This window comes from Culex quinquefasciatus, chromosome 2, assembly GCF_015732765.1.
Source record: "Culex quinquefasciatus strain JHB chromosome 2, VPISU_Cqui_1.0_pri_paternal, whole genome shotgun sequence".
NCBI lineage: Eukaryota > Metazoa > Arthropoda > Insecta > Diptera > Culicidae > Culex > Culex quinquefasciatus.
Genome location: NC_051862.1, coordinates 2,799,367 through 2,825,085, shown reverse-complemented (window position 1 = coordinate 2,825,085; position 25,719 = coordinate 2,799,367). Strand labels below are relative to the sequence as shown.

General features: G+C 40.4%; 2 protein-coding genes across 3 annotated transcripts in view; both read left to right on the top strand.

Moving 5' to 3' along the window:
• LOC6034509 (cyclic AMP response element-binding protein A) overlaps positions 1–25,719 on the top strand; it is a 116,259-nt gene that overhangs the window by 25,753 nt on the left and 64,787 nt on the right. The gene's annotated exons all lie outside the window — the stretch shown is intronic.
• On the top strand, positions 9,230–12,992 carry LOC6034508. Of its 2 annotated transcripts, XR_005277242.1 has the most exons (4): positions 9,230–9,438; positions 9,514–9,954; positions 10,019–10,400; positions 12,441–12,992. XR_005277242.1 is itself a non-coding variant. In XM_038253836.1 (2 exons), the coding sequence occupies exons 1-2, from the start codon at positions 10,213–10,215 to the stop codon at positions 12,811–12,813; spliced, it is 561 nt and encodes a 186-aa protein (XP_038109764.1). In that variant the 5' UTR covers positions 10,074–10,212; the 3' UTR covers positions 12,814–12,992. The 2 variants fall into 2 exon arrangements, 1 of the variants encoding a protein (XP_038109764.1); XM_038253836.1 differs by lacking the exons at positions 9,230–9,438; positions 9,514–9,954 and having other exon boundaries at positions 10,074–10,400.

The following is a 25,719-nucleotide window of genomic DNA, read 5'->3' as shown; positions in this document are numbered from 1 at the left end:
GTTTTAGTTAAAAAAATAATTCTTGAGAGAAAAGCACTCCGAAAACATATTTTTGAAAAGGTCTTTTATGAATTTTGTATAAAATATGAATAATAAAAATTATCTATTTCAATACGTCTTTTCAATTTTATAGAAATTCATTTTCAGCGATTTGATTTTTTTGTGATGATAAAATAGAAAAAAATAAATCTAGAAAATTTAAAAAATATTTTTTATTTATAACCTAAGTTTAAACATATTTTTTCAATTTCTCAAAAATCTTTTTTCAGCATTTCGTGAATTGATAAAAATCATCTATTTTAATAAGTCTTTTCAAAAATTAAGCTTGAAATTAAATTTTTGATCAAAAAAAAAAAAAAAAAAGAAATCCACTTAAACGACCCCGGGTCTTTTGTGGTCTCTGTTGCAAGTTTCTACTCATTTCTAGGCGTCCGAAATATGTGAAGTGAGTAACCCAAAACCTCTTTTACGAAAATGGACCGACGTTTTACTTCCCCATTCGATAGAAATTTTTGATCAGCAAATGGTTGAAAATTACAGACTAATTTGGTGAAAACATGGTTTTTCAGTTTTTCAATAATCTTTTTTTTAGCTTTTCATGGAATAATAAAAGTTATATATTTAAATACGTCTTTTCAAATACTAAGCTTGATTTGGAAATTCTGATCAGCAAATTTCGCAAAAGTTTCAATTTTCAACATTGAAAATCGTACCAATGGTTGAAATTACAGGCTAACTAGATTAATTTTCATTTTCATCGATTCGATTTTTTTGTGAGGCAGTATCTCAGGAACTAATTGCCGGATTTTCAAGGCTCCAAAAAAACTTAGAAATTAAAAAAAATGTTTCAGCCTTTCAACAATATTTTTTCAGCTATTAGGAATATTTTTTTAACTCAATAACAACATAAAAAATAGGAAAAAGCAGCTATAACTTCAAAGCAATACATTAAAAAAAATGCTAATTCGAAAATCCCGTCTCAGGATACATAATTTATTACATTTACATACTCATTTTGTATGCCCCCGCCTCAAAAAATTGTATGAAGACTTGTATGGAAAAACTAATGATGCAAAATGACTTGTTTCGACACAGTTTCATCCAGAATAAAAAAAGGAAAATTTACAAATAGCAAACAATTGAAATCGTTGATTTAATATTTTCATATTCTTTGCTCTGCAGTTGTTGCTAGAATTTGTGGTTAAGTACAGTTTATAATTTTACTATAAAGAAGCGGTATTCGTACATTTATTTTTGTATGAAAAATTGTGTTTTTGATGAACACTATTCAAAAACAACCCGGAACAAAATAACATCAATTTTGTGCTCTTAAAAGATGAGTAAATTCAAACGGTACAGAGAAGGTTAGGTTGTAAGCCTCGTCAAGCCATTATCCGGCGTAATCCCGTACTAAAGTGTTGTAATCAATCATCATAAAGTAGGGACGACACACGCTTCAAAAGGCCGACGCCAACAGCAACAGCATAGTGCAACAACAACACACATACGCCAGATATGAGAATATCCCTGAGCAAACTTACATGCAAAACGCTGCAAACACTGCCAGTAAGACGGATCGGTTGCATCCGCGATTGACTCGCGGTGTTTGTCTGGATCCCAGATGTCAACCGGCCGGGCCGGCGTAAATCTACACAGGTGAACACATGATTAATGGAACGTTGCAATCGCGTTTGCCACACGTGTGGCCCCCTTGAGAAATCATTTTCAAACGTGGAAATTAATTGAAGTTAATCTTCACTTTGGCCCCAAAACAATGTATCCAATTTCCGAGCGCTGAAAACTTTCGATTCAGCGCAGTTTACTGTAACGGAGCCGATTAAATTCCAGTTGAAATCTCATTACCACCGATAAAACCCTTTTTCCTACCTTCCAGCTGTTGGCTTGAATTTCCCACACCCTTTGCCCAACCTTGCTGGATGCTCACAGCTTCAGCGTGAAAATCCCACCAAAAGCCAAATCAGCCTAAACGGAAAAAAAATAAAACAGATTCGCTTTCGAAACAAGCTCGGGTACAAGTGTGTGAGTGTGTAGGTGGAAACCAGTACCAAGTTCGTCTCGTTTTCTCACCAGAATTAGTCGAGCCCCCCCTCGTTAAGAATGTGATTGTGAGCAAGAATTTTTCGGAACGACTCAATTTCGTTCGCGCCTTCAATCGTTTAATGCTCGCGCTCAGAACGAATTCTCGCTCGCGAGAACTCACCAATTAATCCGCGCATAATTTGAGAAAACGAACCGTTGGAAATCATTTTTCTTTTGTTACTCGCGCTGGCGCGCCGATTGGACTCGCTCGGTGAAAAGCCGAAGGTGGCCATGAAAAAGCGTCGCGTCTCTTATCGGCGTTGCGAATCCAAGTTGGCGAAGGTTTTTGGTTATTTGACGTTTGCTAATTAGGAAGATTTTCGGATGTTCAACACCGACTTGAGATCAACGCAAGGTCGACCACTAATTTGAGCTGATCTTCGACCTCTGACCAACAAAAAAACCAGCTTCAAGAGATTCCCACAAGTCAGGCTCGAGTCACTCCACGGTAACATCCGGATCCAAGCAACCTTGGCGTTCGTGACAAAACACACACAGCCAGCAACAAGTGGGAAACGCCATAAATTACTCTCACGCTCGTGCTCTGCAGGTGAAGAGGGGAGGAGTGCAATAATAGGGTTGCCCACCCGGAGAAAAAATATTGTCCAACTTTCGTTGAACTTAGAGACGGTGCTGACTCCAGGTGAACGATTTCGCCGCGATTTGGTTGGTCGTGCTTTCGTCGTAACTGAGGGTTGGCACCACGGCAAGAAATGAAAGGCGCGACCGAATCTGATATTTCACCTTTCATCAAACTTTTACTGCGCTCGGCAATTAGGGGGGAACGATATACCGGCCCGAGATGAACCATTTGAAATGGTTGGTGCGAAAATGCTTAACAATTTCAGCAGCTTTCATTTATGCATTTACTTATCACGAAGTAATGAATATTTGTGACTCAATTAATGCTTGAGATCATAGTTTTTTACCCGGATTAGATGGGTTGTGGTTCCCCTTATTGTTCATTTTGTGATGAACTCAAGTGATAGCTTATTTTCTTGGTTTCCATGCCATTTTTTCATGATCTGCACTCTGGCATGGCGGGCGCCGCTGGTGGTCAATATTACGGTACAATTCAGCAACGTCTTCGCTTCTAGTAATTAGAGAAAAACATTGAAAAGAAGCTAATTTGGATTTGTAAACAAACAGTGGAAAAGCAGGATGCAATGTTTGTTTACGTTGCTTAAATTTGACGTTTCCATGTGACGCGTTTTTTTTTATTTTCACAATTTCACCATTAGCCAGCAATTTAGCTTCCTCTTAAAATCACTCTCACACAGCGTTGCATAATCGCCGATCGATAGAGTTTCCCTTCAATAAAATGCACCAAGTGGCAGCAAGAAGGGGGGAAGCAAAAAAAAAAAAAAAAAAAATAGAGCCATTCATCGTGACTGTTAATATTTCATTGCCCAGCGCACTAAACCAGAGCACAGCACAGGTAGCCGCTGCTGCTACCGGCTCAACGGCTGCGCTGCATCATCGACTATTAAACCCATTTTCCCTGGGTGCTTTTAAAATTCCACTTCTGCATGCCAAGTCGCGGAAACCGGAACTGGTCGCTTGTGGCCAATCGTCGTCGTCACCGTCATCGTAGTAGCCGTTGACTTTGGACGGCGAGAGGTCCGGTCCTAGCAGGCTTTGGTTACGGCACACTCGGAGAGTCGCGTCACGCGCGTTTCGTCGTCGTTGGATCCAAGCAGGCTACCCGGCAAACATCTTAGCATAGCAAACGCGGGGAGTTGCCCCGGCTTAATTTATGTAAAAGACCGCTCTGGATGCGACTCTTTTGAAGATGCAACTCGCGCATTACCGGGCGTGTGTGTGTGGCGTACGAGGTTATAAGCCGCAGAAGAAGGTCACAAACCGGTTGCGAACCGGTGTGGGGTGTGCATTCTAAGAATGCAATTCTTCTTGATTTTTTCCGCTTTCCCGATTTGATTCCAATCTAATCAGAGCTCAGACCGAACTCGGCAGGGGGTAACGAAATTAAATTTACCATGTCTAACTCGTTAATTAATCAGCTTTGGACGATTTTTTTTGTGTGCCAAAAAACAACAGATTTGCCGAAATTTGATACTCCAACCATGAACAAGAGAGAAACACTATTTTGGCAATCGGAGTCGACCCTATCAGCCGGGGTATCTTCATCCAATTAGTCATGGGCAACGTCGTCCGGAGGAAGCCAGTGTGCAACGATGAACTTGTTGCGAACGGGGGGATGTCAGAGCTTACTGTGTTTCCGTGGCATGACACCTTTTCGCACACAAGCGCATCGTAAAAGGTTAGGAAATTTTCCCAATCGTGTCTCACGATTTTCCATTCTCACCTCTCGCTCGATAGCAGCCTGATTCAGAGTTTTTCAAGCCCACTTTTTTCGAAACTCTTAATCTCTGCTCAACGTGTAGCGGTGTGTGTGAAGTACACCATTTTCCCACACACGATCGCGGGCGTGATGAAGAAATTAAAATAAAATTCACCCCTGGAAATTAAATCGATTTTTAGTGCCGATCCGTGGGTCACATGTCACAGCGGTCGTTGTCGTCACCCCCCTGGGTTTGTAGATTGAGTCAGGAAGAGCGCGATCCAAGTTGGCGGTGACGCGTGCGTTGCGTGAGTGATCCGCGTTGGTTGCATCCCGCTTGATTGGGTGAGTCAGTTGTAAAAATGTGGATGTCTTTTTATTTTACAATTTTTTAAGAATTTAGTAATTATTTTTCAATTGTATTAATTGAAAAAATATAATCATTTTTCTTTAATAACTCATAGAAACATTTTTCAACAAACAAAAAGTTTATTTTTTACATAAGGCATTTTTAAGTATTGATTTTTCAAAAAACTTTTTTATACTTAAAAACAAAGTTCATTTTATTTACTGAATTTTAGCTACTGAAATATACCTATTCTCGTCAATCACCTCTCTTCTGAGTTTGTTGTTCGATGAAAGCTCCAAAAGAACTGTTTATTCTATAAACTTACCAGCAACAGCTCCACCTCAAGTAAGCACACAAGTTTATGCCATTTACTGGCCAATAATATCAAATTTAATGGAAATTTGATCAAAATTTTTACCTTGAGGTACGATTTTTCATCACTTCGATTGCAAATACATTCACACCCAAGATTAGAGCTAAAACGCTTAACGAAAGTCGCCATAACTATGTTTTCACTTGTGCTAACGTTTTCACAGCATTTAAGATATAAAATTGCTCACAACTACCAGCAATACATTCTTTAGCACATGTTTTAGCTTTTCACGAGAAAAATAATCCCCATTAACGCCCTGAGTCACTTGACGATTCTCGTCGCCCTATTCTCGTCGAAGGTTGACGAAAACCGATCGAGAAGCGAAGGCAAAGAAAGAATAGAGTTATCTAAGCCCGATCTCACGCACACTAGCTCACCATTTGTTTTTGCTGGCGGGTACAAATTTTAACCTAAAAATCCTTCGTGTACGTACACGCAATACATGCGCACGTAGATAACTCTATAAAGGCCTTACCACCAACACCACCAGCAGTGAGTGTAAGAGTAAGGCAGTGATGCCAGGGGCATATTTCCCCTACTTTTACATTATTTTGACTTTTCGCTTTTTAAAATAAAGACGAATAAAGTATTATTAACTCATAATTGAATGTTTTATAAAAAGTTTAGTATATTTACATGAACATAATTAAAAAATACTGATTATTGGAAATTTCCAGTGAAACCACATTTGAAAACAAAACTCAGTCCAAGGCCCCACCTAGGCTAGTTTCTTATCAGCACCGTAGTTAAGTTACCTTGGCCTAACAACACCGACCGGCTTGAAGTGAAGAAATGCACTTTCAACGGTCATTAAGTCCTCGTTTACTACCACACCAAACTAGCCTGTGTGTGAACATCTGAATTACTGCCGTCGTGAAAAGTTTGAGATACACATGTGTGTGCGAGAAGAGAGTCGTCGTTGCACATTGCACACGTGTTTTGCCACCACTCTAAGCACTCTAAATTAAGAGAGAGGAGTTGGAAAAGTTCGTCGGGCTTGATGGTTCATAAATTTGTCCATAAAGTGAACCCCGCATATCTTAGGGTGAGGATCACCACCGTAGACATCGACCCGACTGTCCTAGTATGGGCGCGAACAGAACTTGCATGCATCATTAGCATAGACAAGGTCTTAAATTCACTCGCTAAACTGTTGAATAATTCAGACCTCCAGAGAGTTTATCCCTTCGAGCCTGTTCCGCGCACCTACCCAAAAATATACATCTTTGTTGCCGCGTCGAGTTGAGTTACAAGCCTTGCGCGCGAAATCTTTCGCGCAAATCGACCGTTTTCGCGAATTTCAAATCAGCGCACCCCGGTCCGGAGCTGCTGCACCTTTCGCACCAAAATGCCAAAACTGGCAACACGACCGGCGGCCATACAATGTTGCATTCCGATTTGAGGCTAATCTCATTGTTTGTATCTCTTCTTTGGTTCAATGTTTAATGCTGCTTCTCTTTTTTGCTTCGGCTACCTGGGTGCGGAATTTCGACTTTTGAATTATTGGTACGCAATCCGCAACACAAGTGGCGATCGACGTAGGCGTTGTACAAATGATCCGGACCGCGCAGCGTGCTGTGATCGGGGCGAATCTCGTCAGTTCCTAGAACCCCCGTCAGCGCGCACACACCTACTTTGATCCGAAAGCAAAAGTGCATCGTTGCGACAGTGAAAAGCTCACTTTCGATTTCTACCACCTCCTCCGCGAGAGAGAGAGAGAGATCTTAATTGGATACAACAAAACCGTAATCTTGTTTATTCAATTCTGGCGTGTCGTGCATCTGCCGGCGAGATTCTGCAACCTCGAAGCTAACTGTTCTGCTCTGCGCACAACAGGCGGCAATCGCAGCGCGCGGTCTACACGCAAAACGGACATTAGGTATAAATTCCTAAGTTTTAGGTATAATCGAACCTGACTGCAATAAGGTATTTTATTACTAATCGGCTATTAGTAATAAAATTACTAATAGCGTTTTAGTACGAGAATTCCTATATTTTAGGTATAATTGTAGAACCAAAATACCTAAATTTTAGGTATTTTCTGGAAAAGTGAGGCAACCAAAATAACTAATATTTAGGTAAAATCCAAGATGGCGGACCATTATTATTCCTAATTTCTAGGTATAAATACCTAAATTTGAGGTATTTTCTGGAAAAGTGAGGGATCCAAAATAACTAATATTTAGGTATAATCCAAGATGGCGGACCATGATTATTCTTTATTTCTAGGTATAAATACCTAAATTTTAGGTATTTTCTGGAAAAGTGAGGGATCCAAAATAACTAATATTTAGGTATAATCCAAGATGGCGGACCATGATTATTCCTTATTTCTAGGTATAAATACCTAAATTTGAGGTATTTTCTGGAAAAGTGCGGGATCCAAAATTACTGACATTCAGGTATAATCCAAGATGGCGGACCATGATTATTCCTAATTTTTAGGAATTAATACCTAAATTTGAGGTATTTTCAGAAAAAGTGAGGGATCCAAAATTACTAATATTTAGGTATAATCCAAGATGGCGGACCATGATTATTCCTTATTTCTAGGTAAAAATACCTAAATTTGAGGTTTTTTTCTGGAAAAGTGAGGGATCCAAAATTACTAATATTTAGGTATAATCCAAGATGGCGGACCATGATTATTCCTTATTTCTAGGTATATATACCTAAATTTGAGGTATTTTCTGGAAAAGTGAGAGATCCAAAATTACTTATATTCAGGTATAATCCAAGATGGCGGACCATGATTATTCCTAATTTTTAGGCATAAATACCTAAATTTGAGTTTTTTTAGAAAAAAAGTGAGGGATCCACAATTACTAATAATTAGGTATAATCCAAGATGGCGGACCATGATTATTCCTTATTTCTAGGAATAAATACCTAAATTTGAGGTATTTTCAGAAAAAGTGAGGGATCCACAATTACTAATAATTAGGTATAATCCAAGATGGCGGACCATGATTATCCCTTATTTCTAGGAATAAATACCTAAATTTGAGGTATTTTCAGAAAAAGTGAGGGATCCAAAATTACTTATACTTAAGAATAATCAAAGATCAAATTAGGTATTAAGTATTATCCAAGATATATGCAGGCAGAAGAAAACAATGGTTTATATGATATTAATATTTTTATTTACATCAAACACAACTATTTCATAAATGTTCACACCTAAAAATAAATATTAAAATTTAAATTAAATTTTAATTTTTAAATGTATCTAAAGTTTTAATATTAAATTTATCAATTTTTTTATATTTTGTTTTTTTTATGTTTTAATTTTTTATAGTTAAATATTTTAGTATTTTAATATTTTAATATTTTAATATTTTAATATTTTAATATTTTAATATTTTAATATTTTATTATTTTATTATTTTAATATTTTAATATTTTAATATTTTAATATTTTAATATTTTAATATTTTAATATTTTAATATTTTAATATTTTAATATTTTAATATTTTAATATTTTAATATTTTAATATTTTAATATTTTAATATTTTAATATTTTAATATTTTAATATTTTAATATTTTAATATTTTAATATTTTAATATTTTAATATTTTAATATTTTAATATTTTAATATTTTAATATTTTAATTTTTAAATTAGGTATTTTCCAAGAGCTATGCAGGAAGAATAATTTTTTTTAAATTATATAATTTTTTTTATTTACATAAAACACAACCTTTTCATAAATGTACTTACCTAAAATAAATATTTAATGATTTGAATATTTTAACATTATAATTTTGTGTAATATTTTATAATTTGTTAGTTCACGGAACAAAATCCAGTCGGCGGATCCGAAAAATTTTCGCGATGAATTTGAAAACATTTGATGTTTGCGAAATCATGACAAATGTTTTCGATATTGAAAGAATTGTTTTCGCCTTTGAAACAAAATGTTTGCAGAATCGCAAACCCCATGATTGCGGTACGAATTTCTGCGTCGCCCGACGCAGCCAATGCGTTACGCTTTGACAGCTTGACAATCAGCTGCTCGCGCACAAATAAACAAACAGAAAATTTGCGAACATAACCTTCTCGCGGGTGGTTTGTTTTTTTTTGCGTTGCTGCTATTTTTGTTTTTAAAATCGGGAGTGAAATTTGTTACCGGTCCGGTCATGTCCGGACGAGTGAACCAAGCATCGGGGATCTTATGCTTGACCACATTTGCCTCCCGGCTGTGGCGGGCAGATCTTTCAGGCTAGGCCGATTTTGGTCCGATCCGGAATCAGGAGGAGGAAACAAGGGACGGTTGCAGTTGAGTGCACAGCGTAGAAAAACTTCGTTAAGGTAAAGTTGCATGAAATTTCAGCGCGTTTTTACCATTTATAATATTAGTTTGCTAACACAAATGATTTTCCCCAGAGAGAAAACTAAGCAGGCACGACAACACGACAGCCAGCACCGGGCTGACGAATAGTCAGTACGCGGGGACAGGAAGAACGAACGGACTGGCCACAGCTCCAACATCGCCTGCGAACAGTTGTAGTGCGTCCTGCCTGACCATCAACTGCACTCGCGAAGATACCGGCAAGATCGTGTCCCCGTTCCTGTGCTCACCGGACACGAAACCTGAGGCGCGGATACGAAACTGTAACGACATTCCGTGTCCACCGCGGTGGAACTACTCGAAGTTTACGCGGTGCTCCAAGTTCCTGTGCATCTACGAGGTAACCCGCGACGGTGAGAACACCATGATCGTACCGAACAGCATGTGTACCACGAAGCCCTACCCGGAACCGCAGTTCTGCAACATCAACGACTGTCCTCTGCGTGGGAGGTTTCCGAGTGGAGCAAGTGCTCGGAGTGAGTATCCATCTACGAACTAATCTGATGCAATTGGTACTTACGAATTCTTCCAACCTTCCAGACCTTGTGGAGACGGCCTCAAGGAGCGTTGCGTCGAGTGCAAGCAGATTATGACCCAGGAACACAAGGTCGAACGGCCGGCGTCAATGTACCCGAGCAGCAAACCTCCGGACAAGAAGCCCTGCAACGGCAAGGCGTGCATCCTGGAATACCAGAACCCCCCGATCGCCGGAACCAACTCGACCTTCATCCAGTATGACCCCGAGAAGAACAAAATCACGCTCAAATTCGGCGGTGCAGCGACCGTGTTCTTTGGGAAGCAAATCAAAATCAAGTGCCCATTCAAGCGATTCAACCGAATCAAAATTCAGTGGGCCAAGGTGGCCGACGCGCGTTCTGGGATCACCCGTACGTGGCGAACCAAATGGAGGATATAAAAAGGGGTGAGTGATTGAACTGTTGCATTGAATATTTTACAACAACTAAGTTTGGCTTTCTAAGACCATCTCCACCGGAGGCGCGCACATCTGCTTGAAGTGAAAGGAGAATCGAGATTTTTCTTTTAAAATAGAATTTTAATGGTACCACGGGACTGAACATTGATGATGGACTTTTTCATTGGACTGGCCACAACCTGGATTGGCCCAGGTTTTTGATTTTTAGAATTTTAGAATTTTAGAATTTTAGAATTTTAGAATTTGAGAATTTGAGAATTTGAGAATTTGAGAATTTTAGAATTTTAGAATTTTAGAATTTTAGAATTTTAGAACTTTAGAATTTTAGAATTTTAGAATTTTAGAATTTTAGAATTTTAGAATTTTAGAATTTTAGAATTTTAGAATTTTAGAATTTTAGAATTTTAGAATTTTAGAATTTTAGAATTTTAGAATTTTAGAATTTTAGAATTTTAGAATTTTAGAATTTTAGAATTTTAGAATTTTAGAATTTTAGAATTTTAGAATTTTAGAATTTTAAAATTTTAGAATTTTAGAATTTTAGAATTTTAGAATTTTAGAATTTTAGAATTTTAGAATTTTAGAATTTTAGAATTTTAGAATTTTAGAATTTCAGAAAAATTGAGAATTTTTGAAAATTTTTGAGAATTTTTGGGCATTTTGAGAATTTTTTCAATTTTTTTCAAATTTTTGAGAATTTTTTCAAATTTTTGAGAATTTTCGAGAATTTTTGAGAATTTTTGAAAATTTTTGAGAATTTTTGAGAATTTTTGACAATTTTTGAGAATTTTTGAGAATTTTTGAGAATTTTAGAGAGTTATAGAGAACTTTAGAAAAAACAAGAGAATTTTAGAGAATTTTAGAGAATTTGTGAGATTTTTTAGAATTTTTGAGAATTTTAGAATTTTTTTGAGAATTTTAGTGAATTTTAGAGAATTTTAGTGAATTTTAGAGAATTTTATGAATTTTAGAAAAATTAAGAGAATTTAGAGAATTTTAAAGAATTTTAGAGAATTTTAGAGAATTTAGAGAATTTTTGAAAAATTTTGAGATTTTTTTAAATTTTTGAGAATTTTCGAGAATTATAGAGAATTTTAGAGAATTTTAGTGAATTTTAGAGAATTTTAGAGAGTTTTAGAGAATTCGCTGAGAATTTTTTTTGAGAACTTTAGAGAATTTTAGCGAATTTTTTAAGATTTTTTGATAATTTGTGAGAATTTTAGAGATTTTTAGAGAATTTAGAAAATTTTAAAGAATTTCAGAGAATTTCAGTGTTTTTTAGAGAATTTAAGAGAATTTTAGAGAATTTAAGAAAATTTTAGAGAATTTAAGAAAATTTTATAGAATTTTAGCGAATTTTAGAGAATTTTAGAAAATTTTAGAGAATTTAAAGAATTTGAGAAAATTTTAGAGAATTTGGAGAATTTAGAGAATTTTAAAGAATTTTAGAGAATTTTAGAGAATTTAGAGAATTTAAAGAATTTTAGAAAATTTTAGAGAATTTTAGAGAATTTTAGTGAATTTCAGAGAATTTTAGAGAGTTTTAGAGAATTTGCTGAGAATATTTTGAGATTTTTTTTTGAGAATTTTAGCGAATTTTTTAAGATTTTTTGATAAATTTTGAGAATTTTAGAGATTTTTAGAGAATTCAGAGAATTTTAAAGAATTTTAGAGAATTTTAGAGAATTTTAGAGTATTTTAGAGAATTTAACAGAATTTTTGAGAATTTTAGAAAATTTTAAAGAATTTTAGAGAATTTAAGAAAATTTTAGAGAATTTTAGAGAATTTGTGAGTTTTTTTTTAGAATTTTTGAGAATTTTAGAAAAAAATTGAGAATTTTAGTGAATTTTAGAAAATTTAATGAATTTTAGAAAATTTAAGAGAAATTTAGAGAATTTTAAAGAATATAAGAAAATTTTAGAGAATTTAAAGATTTTAGGGCCCGATTCCGTTTTTAAAATAAAAAATTTAGGATTTCAGAAAATTAATTTGGTTTAATAAATTTAATTTTTTGTTCTCTTTCGCAGTCTTCGGCACGTAGTTGCACGGGAGTTCGGCAAACACCTTCACAGATCCGACTGCTGGCGGAGATTCTGGGGACTTGTTCCAGGCGGACGGTCTTCTAGTGGAGGCCACTCCGCTCAAGTCGATTCTCGAGGTAAAGGTCGGCGGTCAACCTCCAGGACCTCTGGCGGTACGCGAATCCGCTCAAGGGACGTGCCAGCTCGTTGCGCGATGCTGGAAATCAGCCAGATCGACGACCCGAGCACGCTGCACCGGTCTCAGCACCTCTATCCGGGTGGCCCCGCCGCCGACGTCACCGAACACGAGAAGGACCTGTACAATCATTACCAAAAACATAGTTTCCGCGGTGCCGGCCACAAATACTTTGGCAAGTAGAGCAGCAACGAGTGCATTTCGGCCACGCCACCTTCTCCTACTGCTAGCACCGGGACTCACGTCACGTGGAGTAACATGCCAACGGCGGCAGCGACACGCAGCAGTAACCTGCTGCCCCGCAGACATTCAGGACGACAAGATCAGAAAAATCGACTACTTATAGAATCAAAATTCCGTAGTAAACCTCACACTTGCTTTGATTTTGTTTTGAATTATGAATAAATAAATAAAAACATTGAAACCTCTTTTTCTTCTTCTTATTTCCATCCAAAATTTGAAAAGCAACGGTCAATTCAAAACAGTAAATATTGTAGTGGCTGCGTGCTGCGTACTTTTGGCAGGCATGCGTTACGGCGTTACGTTTGCGATATCGAAAATCACCGTTTGCGATATTGGAAGCAATGCTTCCTGCTGACGGGTGTAAACGGAGGTTTGCGATTGGTAGAGCAAATCGGAAGCAAAGTTTGCGATTCCGCAAACCGGATTTTGTTCCGTGTTCTTTAATATTTTAATATTTATTTATTTATTTAAAATATCAGTTATTATTTAAACATTTTAATAATTTTACAACTTCAACATTTTAATCTTTAAATATTTGGAATTGTAGAATATAAGATTGGATTTTTTGGAGTTTTATAATGTTTGGAATTAGAGATTTTTAAAATTTTCTCTCTCTCCCCTCTCTTTCTATTTTCTCGCTCTTCCTGTTCCCTGCTATCTCTCTCTTCTCTTCCTCTCAATTCAACTTTTTCTCTTTCTCTCCTACCCTCTCTCCCTTTCTTTCTCTCCCATATTTTCTCACCTCTCTTTTTCTCACTTTCTCTCTACCTCTCTTACTCTCTCCCATCTCCTACTATCTCTCTCCCTGTCCTACTATCTCTCCCTCTCCTACTATCTCTCCATCTCCTACTCTCTCTCCAACTTTATCTCTTATCTCTCTCTTTCTTCATCTTTGCCCCTCTCACTCCCACTTTCTCTCTCTATTACTTTCTATCTCTCTCTTCCTCTACCCTCACCCTATCTCTCTCCCACATTTTCTTTCGCTCTTCCCCTCCAGCATTCTCTCACAAACTCCCCCTTTCTCTCCCTTTTCTACTTTCTCTCTCCCTTTCCCATTTTCGCTCTCTTTCACTCCCTCTTCTCTCCCACTTTTTCTCTCCCTCTCCTCTTCTCTCACCCACTTTCTCTTTCTTTCTCTCTTTCTCTTCCTCTACCCCCACCCTCTCACTTTCAGTCTCTCATACACACGAGCACACACACACACACACACACACACACACACACACACACACACACACGAACACTTTCACAAACGCATACATACACACACACACACACGAACACTTTCACAAACGCATACATACACACACCCGCAACGTCCAACCAAATCACAAAAAGATAGATTTCATTCACACAATCGCCACGGTCGCACAATCCCCACGGTTGGGGTCCGTTTATACTTCCCCTTTCCAGCTCTTGCGCAAATATCCGTACCGAGATCCGTCCTCCAGAGCACGAGAGGGAAGAGGCGGTTTTTTTAATTCCGCCGGGAGTTGAAGGTTCCGTCCTCCTCCTCCTCCTCTACCACAAGCACGCGAGCCACACTTCTTCTAATAAGGATGCTCCGGGTTCCGTTCTCCGTGCAGAACCGGAGAACCACTTTTCTTCTGCACACTTACCTTGCCAAAGTTCCGAAGTTTTCAGCAGCACCGCGGAACACCAACTCACAGCCACGAAATTATTTTGTTTTGACTTGTCAAAACGTGAATCGCAATTTTTGAACTAAAAAAAATACTAAAATTTAGGAATTTTTAAGAAGTACTTCAGTGTTCTAAAAAAATCCTAAATTTTAGGAAGAAAAAAATACTAATTTTTAGGTATAATTTGACAAGCTAGAACATAAGTTCAAAAAATACTAAAAATTAGGAATTTATACCTAATGTCCGTTTTGCGTGTAAGCAATCGGGATGAAAACGTGACTGGAGCTGTCACTTTGTGCGACGACGACGTTCTTCGATCGAGGAAAGCTTGCGGAATCGCGCATTGTGGGAGAGATGTGTCGAGAACGAAATCGAATCGCAGCAATCGCGGAGTCGCGCCGTCTGCAGCGCGAAACCTACCTACGGTGCACTCAGGAATGTGATCGTAGCAAACCGGGAGGTTTGTGTGTTTGTAGGTTATGCAACCGGTTTGGCGCTTCGAAACAATACGGGCCAGATCTAGGAGGTCCGCGCACACTTCAACTTCTTCTTCTGCTTGTGCATCTTGATCAGGTCGAGACATTTTTCGCGAGGCTTTTTTTTCGCGGAGCAACTTTTTATTCGCTCACCTCCTCCTAACTGCTCCTATTATAAACTAAAATTGCGCGAAAAAAAGGCCTCTTTCGCAACGCGCCCGGTTGGACAACATTCACTTTTGTTCCACCGTCGTTTCTCCCTGCGCGCGGTTAAATTCCAAGACGAACGCGTAACTTTCGATTTTTTTTTCGGGAAATTTATTCGCACTGCCGCGCTTCACCGAGAAAAGGTTAATCTAGAGTGCCGTGCACTTTTGGGTCGACGCGGTGCGGTTGCACTCGGCTTGCTGCGATTGGCACGTGCACTGCCATATTCAGAACTGTTGCGTCACCGGGGATCCTTACAAGTGACCCAACGGTTACGGTTTGTTTTTGTTGACTGGTCACGCTGGATGGATCTTGAACGGAATAGTAGCAGTTCACCTAGAAGGGCAATAAATCTTGTTTGAGTTATATTTCAGTTCAACAACCATGCTTCTCCATCAAATCTGTGTTCAAAGATCAGTTAATGAAGAGACGCATAACGCGACTTCACAGCCCTAAAAAAAACCTAAATATTTTTGAGCAAATTCAACACTGTTCCTCGGAACACAACTTCACGGTCAGAATGAAAGTCACCGTAACGCACTGATCCGGCTTCCACGGTTTCTACGGTCAATTTGCCGCCGTGTCGCGACAAGCCGGCACAGTAAAACCTCACTCATTTGACACCATTTTTTGTTTGACGAGTGAAAGGTCGTTGCTTTGTGTTGGCGCAGTCCAACTCCAACCTAAAAATTTCAAAACCTGTCAAACTATCGAAGCTCAGCTGTTTGCGAATGCCGGGAGAAACGTGTTTTCGTCCCAAATCTGTGCGTGTCTTGTTCGATTAGTGCAGAAAAGTGCTCCGAATTAGGCCGGCCGGTTCGGTTTTATGTAATCGATCCGAGCCGCGCGCACCGAACCCGGACCTGGGTTTTTTCGGGGGCTTGTTTTTTTTTCTTTCGAAAAGGGGGGTGTGAAATGCCAGTAGCACCTTTTGGTTCGTCACTCTCCCGGGCGGTGCAGTTCTAGGGTATCGCCGCTGTCAAAACATTGACCGATATGGTGTGAAAATATGGATTCGATCGCAGTGACCTATGGATCGCTCACCGCGCAAAACAAAACTGCAGCAAACATGGAGTTCGGTTGACCTCCAAACTGCGGGCAAAATGGGGCCACAACCGAAAGCACAGCGCGGCGGTCGTTGTTTATCTAAGCATCATGTTGGGGGGGTCAAGCCCGGTCTACAAGCGAATGCCTTCGGCTTAAGAGCCCAACCCTGTGCCGGTCCCAAGAAGTTCAAGTTGCACCAAGGGAACCGCCCCCGCTCGGCAGCTGCCCTCCGAGTTGGCACAAAACAGCACGTAAAACAGTTCAAATTAAATTTAATGACACTCTGAAGGACGCGGTGGTGGCCAGCTTGCCACCAACCAGATTACTAGCTGTCAGCAGGGTGGAGCCCCATCTGCCAAAGTACCCTCCACTTAGTGCGGCTTCATTCATGAGTTGCTACGCAACGCATCTGTCAAAATATGACGGATCTAGATTAGAGCAAGACTCATCAATTAGTGTTAGGCTAGCTCAACCGCAAGAACTTAATCCTCTCGGTAGACGCGGACATCCAAGCAACCGCGCGCAGACATCATAAAATCAGAAGTAATTACACGCCTGCTACGACGCGCGCTGCATCCTCCATTTCTTTGCGCATCATCACTATAATTAGCGTTGTTCTAGGTCGTAAATTAAGGCTTCGATCCTACGGACTCGCGTTGTGTTGTCATCGCGACGACGTTGATCGCCTTGAGATTCCTCCGCGCGCCAAGTGGCCGCTCCAGAACAGGTTAGGTCACACCGCCGACCGGCGGTGAGGAAATTGTCCTTCAACTTTGCGTGTGTGTAAATACCACAGAGGATAGTGAAAACTTGTTATCCACCACATTCATCTTGGACGCGCGCTCGACAGCGACAAATTGCGCGACAAGGTGCACACGGGCGTCGGGACGGACTTCAGGGTTGCGCGATCGAAGGACGGACGGTCATTTCCGATCGATCTTGTTTGGCGTCGCTAATTGGGATGGAAACACTGCAAGTTCTTGAACCCCATGACAAAGTGACCTATGGTGTGTTTGCAGAACTGTCATCAAGTAGGCGTTGATTGGTTGTTTTGCATAGAGTAATTACCAGAGTCTCTTCCGTGGCCATGACAAACGAAGAAACCGAAATATTTTCCCACCGAAACCACCCGCACACACAGGTTAACTCGACGTAACATCTTCGGGGTTGTCTATCCAACTCAACGCTACAATCAATCACTTCTCTTTTGCGCTTCGCGGATCGATCTCACTTTCTATCGGCGAGTTCGTCACAGGGTGCACACAAGTAGGTATACTTAGCGAGAGCGATGGTCATCATCCGGGACACGACCCCCGAGGGCACTCGGGGTGCGCATCTTCATCGCACTTTCGCTACTTCGGCGCGCGATGGTGGTCCAAGCGCGCGGCGCGCGTTGAACTCTCACACATGAAATGTCAGAACCCATGGCATGCCGCGATCGCTAATACGCGCTCGACCTTTCACTCAACGCGGCAGAAGACCTTCACCGAAAAGAGTTGTTGACTATTTGCCACCACCACCACTGCTGCTTGTGAGTGTGCGCCGAGGGGTCGCACGATGTGACGTTGATGAATATCTATGTATAAATATGAAATAGGTAACGAAAACGTAAAAGTCTCTCTCTCTTTTTAAGTCTCAAATTAGATACTTTGACGATGTTGTCGTCGCCGCAAAAAAAAAAAAGAGTTGAGGTAATCTTAGGAAGATGCGCCCGGGAAATATGTGAGAAAATGCCGATCGTAAAAATGTGAGCAAGAGACGACGAGACGCCGTGAGAAGTCTCTGTCGCTGCATATAATGGGAACCGCTGAACAAACCGAGCCTCCCCGGAGCAGGGAGGCCACCGGGAGAGCACGAGATAGCTGGAAAGAAAAAGTGAATCATAAAAAATTAAAAGTTTTTTCGTAGATTCCCAGCAGCAGGAACCGAGTCGCACGCCAAACCCATCTTTCATACTCCATTAGAGTGAGGAGGAGGTGCAGTCTCGTCTCGTTTGCGGTGAGTTCAATCCCGTCGTCAGATTAATGCAATTAGAGATGAGATAGGCAAAACCCGAGCTGCTTGGATCAATTCGGAAGGCGCGGCCGTACATGCGCTCAAGACTTGGAATTAATCAAGGTTGCATGGAGTTGCGGAGAACGAATAACAGTAATGAGACCTGATATGAATGAAGTCGGGGGGCCCGTCGCAGCCTACTCATTACTCGCGGACCAGAGAGTGTCGTGCGGCGCTGTAAAATTACCACCCCCACCCGACCTTCCCATCTAACAGGACCGACCCCCGGCTGTTACCAATAACAATTTGACATTAACAACGCCGCGCGCGCTCTGTACGGTATGCGATTTCTTCTTCTGCACTGCTCTAATCCAGCAAACAAACGGCGTGTCGAAGAAATGAAAAATTGACTCGGTCTAAATAGCTAGTAGACCACCGGTCCGAGACCGGGACCGTTGCCACGGCAGCAGCAGCCTAACAGCAGTCTAGTCACCATTGATCACCCATTCAATCAAATCGTTTCGATCTTTGGCTCTCTCGCGGGAGCAGTCTAGCTTACAGGCTGCTGCCACTTTCGCACGGCCTGCTGCTGTAATAAAAGTGTTGCGGTTAGCGATCAGACAACCTTCCGACATGGGCCGGATTGCTGGATGGTCAGCAGAGCCTACCATGCTTCTACGGCGTTGCATGTAATATCTGGTAACTGTGAAAACGTAGCAGGCTAGTGTTGTTGTAGTTCCGTTTTGTGGGTACGCTCAGGGCGATCACCTCTCTATAGATTCTTGTTATTTAAAGCAACGATCTTCAAGGTTCCCAAAAGTTCAACCAGCCCCGATAAATTCCGCACTCCCCAGAGGTGAACAATTTTCCCTGACTGACAAATGCCCAACCTCCCCATCCCCCAATCTCAAGAAGGGAGCAACCTCGCTAAACGATGACAAACTGCTGCGCGGCTGCAGCTCAATTTGTGTCTACGCGGTGATCGATATGCTGCTACCAGCACCGCGAAGAGATCGAGCCAGATCTATGCTGCTGTGACTGACTTGATGAAATACTTTGTGTCAGTAAGAAGTATATGCGGCTGGTTGCACTGATTCAGATCGATTTCACCCGGCTCGGTGCACCACACAACAACTTTTGAGTCACAAATCCGATTCACCCGCGAATCGGCGGTGTCGATCGTGAGTTTGCATAAATTAAGTCTGCGCGCGCTTCTCGTGTAGAGCAGGATCTACGATTTTTGCGCCGGAATGGAACCATTTTGGTTGGGGGTTTCAACTGTGCCAACCTGACAGGGTGCTCACTTAAGTCGGGAAAACGGGAAAGGCGGGCAAAAAGTTGGGAGTTCACCAAAATGCTCTTCAACTTTGTAGAACGTCCCAAAGCTGTAATACTCGATCCTGAAAAGTTATTTGCGATTTCAAAAAGTCAATTTGTTTTTAAAATCATTTGTTACACCAGCTTTTTTGACAGGAGAAAGTTTTGAAGATTTTTTTAGAGAATAAAAAATACTTGTCAAACTGGAAATTGAAATAAAAACCACATTGAATCATGAAATAAAACACCGTAATTTTAAAATTTATAAAGAAACAGGATGGCACAAAATTAAAAAAAATGCAAAAACACTGTATTTTTTTAAAGTACTCCAATTTTCATAATTTACTATATGGGTATCAATCGGAACGAAAATTTGTATGTATTTTCACTTTATAAGATTTTATTTTTTGTTCAAAACTAAAAATATCACTAAGTTCCGTATTCCTTCGAATATACTCAAATTTAAAATTTGCAATATGGGTATCCAATGAAGCAAAATTTTGTATGCAATATCGTATTTTTTCGCAAATACTAAAATTTTTAAGAATTTGTAATATGGGTATCGAACGAAACGAAATTTTTTATGATTTTGCACTTTATTAGAGTTTTTTTCTGGAGCGTACAAAAAATCACAAAATTCCGTATTTTTTCGAAAATACTCAAATTTTCAATATTTGCAACATGGGTATCAAATGAAACGAAATTTCATATGCTTCTTCACTTTATTACAATTTAGAAAATTTGAGTTTTCGGAAAATACGGTATTTTGTAAAAAAAATTAGGATTTCCACAAAAAAAACTCTAATTTATTGGAAATAACTCATTTCAGTTATGTTATCATCAAAAATTTGCCAAACATCAATAAATTCTTAAACATTATTCTTTTTCAAATTTTTTCGTCTTTTACCAATTTTAGGTCTCAAAATTAATATTTTTTTACAATATATAAAAAAAATTGATTGAAAATGCATAAAAAACGTTAGCAAACTATTCTGAACAGTCTACAAATGATTTTCAAGATTTTTGTATGACAATTTTTAAAGAAAATTAAGAAAGGGAGGGGGAACAAATACTTAAATATTGCAATGACCTTATTAAAATATTTATGTTTTTATAGTATTGTTCAGCTTCCAATTATTTCTTCAAGACTGCTTGAAACATTTTTTTCTCTCTAAATCAAAATAATGCAAAAGTGTTTTAATTTGTAAATTATTTTTCTGATCTTATGTAATCAAACCCAGTGTATTTGTTAAGTTTCCTAATAAGGCCATTGCAAATATTTTTCAAAGTTTCCCCCTTCAAAATTAGTCCGAAAAATCAAGAGGCAAACAAAATATTTTTTCAATCAACTTAAAACAATCTAAAACGCATTTTTCTGCATTTATAATCATATTTAGCATGTTTGGGCTGGGTTAAAAGTATTTTGATTTTTTATGAAATTCCAATGTACAGCACCGCAAAAACTTTGGTCAGAGTCGAGGGACATAAACTTCAAAAAATATTTGCAACGGCCTAAATAGAGAGAAATATTTTGTCGATGGTTGATTGTCCTGGATAATTTTCTTATTTATAAAGTGTTTTTGGTTTGAAATTATTCTTATGGAAAGAAACGGCTATTATTTGAGGTTCTGAAATAGACGGTATTTTTTAAACTCGATTTGACTGGTCACCCTGCGACCAACCTGTGTGCATCCTGAACTGCACGAGGAGGTGCAGGCAGGGGTGGGAGAACTTGTTGGTATTTTAGCTAATCGATATGGAACTAAATAGGACGCCAGACAGCGGCGTACACAAAAAAAAAAAACTGTGCAGTTCATGAATATTCATCACCGTCATATAAATACTTGATTTCGACTGCTTTTTTGAATGAATTTGGCACAGCGCGCTGTAGAAATTATTGTTTTGACAAATATCGACATTTCCGCGTGTCGCACGCTAGGCGATCGAGGTAGGCTTAGTCGTCAAAGGTTAGTTGGTTGCTAGGGGCGGAATGACGGAATGCATCTTCCAGTTTTGGTAAATGTCACATTTCAAGATCGCGATGACGAAAAGATCAGAAGCTAATTGCCGTTTGAGACGGCGGCCTTCGTAATCTCGCAGTCACCCGGAATTTAATGCAGTTTCGTGAGAAATTTAAATCGAGTTGACCTATCGTATCAAATTTTACGACCGCGTGTGCCACCACACACGAACCGGAATCGTTCCGAACCATCAATCTCGGCTGGAAATGGCTCCGTCTTTAGTCACATCCCATTTGTTTGATTTATTTCGCCCCTTCGAGTGACAGCAATTTTCACCTCTGTGTACCACACCATTAAGTAGGCTAAATGTTTTCCATCCGTTTGTGCCACTTTTACCACACAGCACAGCCTGCTACTTGTTGTTGTTGTTGCTGCTGTTGCAGCAGGCGGTGACATTCCATTCCTTGCGCTCCCGCCTGGAGGCTACACTTTGACTGCTGCACCTTAAAAACCTTTTGCGCTGGAGAAAATGGCATTGTGCATAAAAGCATAACTATGGTGTAGAGACATACGGCACCATCGCCACCACTACAGACGAAGCCAAAATCCATCAAGTTGAAACACATTTGCCCGTGTCTACTCCTGAAGGGGTAGCGACGGCATGGTTAATGCATCAGCGCATATTTCGCAAATTATTACACTCTGTGTCGAGAGGCTTCGCCAGACTCTAGGGGGATAGAGCAAGCCTAGAAAACGACGGAGAGATTTTGCTGTTGTCGAGCAAAGTAGGCCTGTGTGCAGCAAGGTGCAGCGGGTGCGTTACGCGCCGGTATGCATCATCGTCGGGGGGAAGAAGTCGAACTAGTCGGCAAGCCTACTTCGATACCGGCCTGCGCGAACGCCGTCTCAGACGGCGTCGGTCGACGCAGACGACGACGACGATTATGCGCAGACAATTATGAAATAGACGCTGGAGGTTGTGCGGAGGCAAAACGGATGATTGAGCGCAGACTTTGTGACGACTAAGCCGGTTGACCGGAATTGGCTTTATTGGCCGCCGGTGGGGTTGTGCGGCAGGAAGGAAGGATTTGCTGAGCGCGCGCGCGGGCTACTTGATTGGAGCTCGTTAATCTCGGATGCAATTCAGGTGATTCACACAGGAAGCGTTACGATTGGTGCAGGCAGATTTTGCAGGCCAAGGTTCACCGGCATTATGAATCGAAGCGAATTAATTGAGCGCGTGTTGCAGATCGAAGTAGGCGAACGATTGTGCTGCACTCCATTGGGGTTCTGCAGTGCAGACTTTACATGGTTTGCTCAGAGAGCTAAAACAAGTTGAAAAGAGATTCAACCAACTCGATTAGCGTGATCTCGTCGCCACGGTGACTGACTGGCCAAGGTCAGAGTCGCGATTTTCGCCGGTTATTCCACTTCAAACAAAAAAACATTACCACTAATTGTCTAGACCACACATTTGGGGTGGATCATCCCACGCCCAGCGCTTTGCAGAGAAGAAGAGAGACTTGCAGAGGGCGATAGACAACGAACCTGCGAATTTCAGCGAGACCATTTCGGCCTCTGTTGAGTTTGCACTTTTCCCATGCCATTTCCATGACAAGATGTTTACATATACAAATATGATCATCGCGCCCTCGCGGGCGAATAACAATAGACTCCTCTCGCCGCGCTTTGCGCCGTAATTTATTCTATTATGCTTTATTAATTGAATCATTTTGCTAACATTCTCCTCTCCTGTGCCTTGAAGTTTCGCCTGCGATTTATTATTTGTCTATCTCCTCACTTCGCGTTGGTTGCTGAAGAGCCGAGCGACGATGATGCCGAGCCATCATCACGATTTGAGGTCAAATCCGTTCACCTATTGTGTATGCGCAACTCCACTCCACAGTGCATTCTGTGTGAAAAGCTCCTCCAACTCTTTTGTGCAGCTAGAAGTCCAATTGGGCCGATTAGGCACACGAAAAGTGTGCGCGCGCGACAGGGCTTGCTGAGACCAATTGGCGCGATGACCTTCGAATAATTGCTTCGCTAATTTCGTTTGGACACGAACTAGAACTTTGGCATCTCTTGCCAGCGTCGATAAAAGTCGTGGCCGACTTGGAAAGTCTCCGAGCCGCGCAAGGTCGTCCTGTCCTCAAAACCGCTCCGAGCGCTATAAATAATTGATGGTATCGCTTACACCCGCGCGCGCCGATTGGTCAAGCATTCCATCGGAGTCCTACTCTCCATGGCAACACTGCGACTACTTTGATCGGGGAAAGAAAGAAATTCACCAACCACCTCTATCGAGACGCGATCAGGTTTGAAATGCTTGAAATTTCTATGCAAATCGAATCTAGGTGACGTGCGGGAAGGGCCCTCCACGGAACGTTTCTCACGCTTCGCGTGGACACAGAAACCTGCCTTCGAATGGCCACGGGCGATTGAATACCCCTCTTTTGGGGTCTCGAAGGTGGCAAATTTGCGCGCCATCTATCCATCTCTTCGAGTTAGTCTTTAAACGAATTGCAGTACCTGACTCTCGATGCATATGAACTAGGCTCATGAATGAATATTCATTTCGTCATCACTCGGTTGAGTGTTGATCGTGAGTGAGGTAATCCCGAAGAATCACTTCTGAACTCCTCTTGTAGATTGATTGGAATTTAACGATGCTCGCCGCGGCAAGTGACGCTGACGAACGGGGTGTCAGTTTTCCATGGCCTACTTCTTGCGCGGCGACGGAGTCGCAAGGGGAGAAAACAATCAAACTTTTTCCCGGCGTGCTCGAGCATTCAAATGACTTTAGTGCAGCTCACTGCAGTCACGCACTGCTCGCCGGGGAAGATATTTTTCGATAGAAAAGCCATAAAATGCTAATGTCTATGCAAAATGGTAACTTCTTTCGCTTTGAGGGCGTTCGTTCAAAGGTGATTATGCTCTCAGAATGCGTGATCTGTATCTCATAATCCGTCCCGGTTACACTTTGTGGAAAGTGTCAGAATAGCATAGACTGATATTGAAGACAACTTGACACATTTCTGTTGAATTTCTTGAGTTATTCTTTGAAAAAAAAAATCCGTTCTATGACCAAAATTGTCACCCTGTAGAAGAAGAGGTGGCGCGGCCAATAGAATGTGCGATGCCCGGCACCTGATTATAGACGCGTCGCCGCGCCTACTTTGCCAGATGGGCCACAGACACATCCAGAGACAGATTGAGGCCCGCACGATTAGGCCTATTGTTGCGCAGCAAAATTATACACTCTGAACTAAATCAAATCAAATTAAATTTACATAAAAGAGCGCTCGAGGGGTTCAGAGAAAGGTGTATAAATATGGTGGGAACATAAAATGCTAAACGGAATGCGTGTGTGACACTTTGCATTTTTATGCGATCGGTCACACTTCGTTTTTCATTATTTGTGACAGTCTGATATTTTTTGTGTGCTTTATGAACGCTTCGAGATCGGAATACTGAGCAGAAAAGGAGTTCTCTGAGAAAGAATGACGACTTACGGCCGGTTTGATTTATGATTCCACGTAACAAGAGCTCGTTTTAAATTATTAAACACGTAAAACAATTTTGGAGACTTGCACCGGTGCAAGTGATGAACCCCGCTCTCGTTGCGAGCGACGATTACTATTCAGCTCTGATTTGTGACTTTCTATGAATTTTCATGATTCGCGTGTACTCCCAAAACAGTTGCGAGTGCGATAAAAATCAATTACGAATAATTTTTCACAATTTCATACCCCCAAATGAAGTAATTTTCATTTCAAAACTAACTTAATCCACCTATGTGGTTGGAGCCTTCCTCACAACAATGGCTGTACGTACACAAGTTTCATCTATTTTTTAGATCCGGCTTCCAAAAAGTACATCGATATCACTTAAGTGGCCATATCTCGAGACAGTGTTGCCAGATCTTTAATGTTTTGGACTCGTTGGAAAGGTCTTTTGATAACCTAATCAACAATAGGTCGGATGGTGGATCCGGACATAGTTTACATACATTTAAGTGAGATCCGGCTTCAAAAAAGTACATCAATATCACTTAAGGGGCCATATCTCGAGACAGGGTTGCCAGATCTTCAATGTTTTGGACTCGTTGGAAAGGTCTTTTGATAACCTAACCAACGATGGGTCGGATGGTGGATCCGGACATAGTTTACATACATTGAAGTGAGATCCAGCTTCCAAAAA

Bases quoted from the DNA above. Each gene is read 5' to 3' on its own strand.
- LOC6034508 (XM_038253836.1), top strand. From the start codon at position 10,213: ATGACCCCGAGAAGAACAAAATCACGCTCAAATTCGGCGGTGCAGCGA. The intron at 10,401-12,440 runs GTGAGTGATTGA...TCTCTTTCGCAG, and splicing joins AATGGAGGATATAAAAAGGG to TCTTCGGCACGTAGTTGCAC.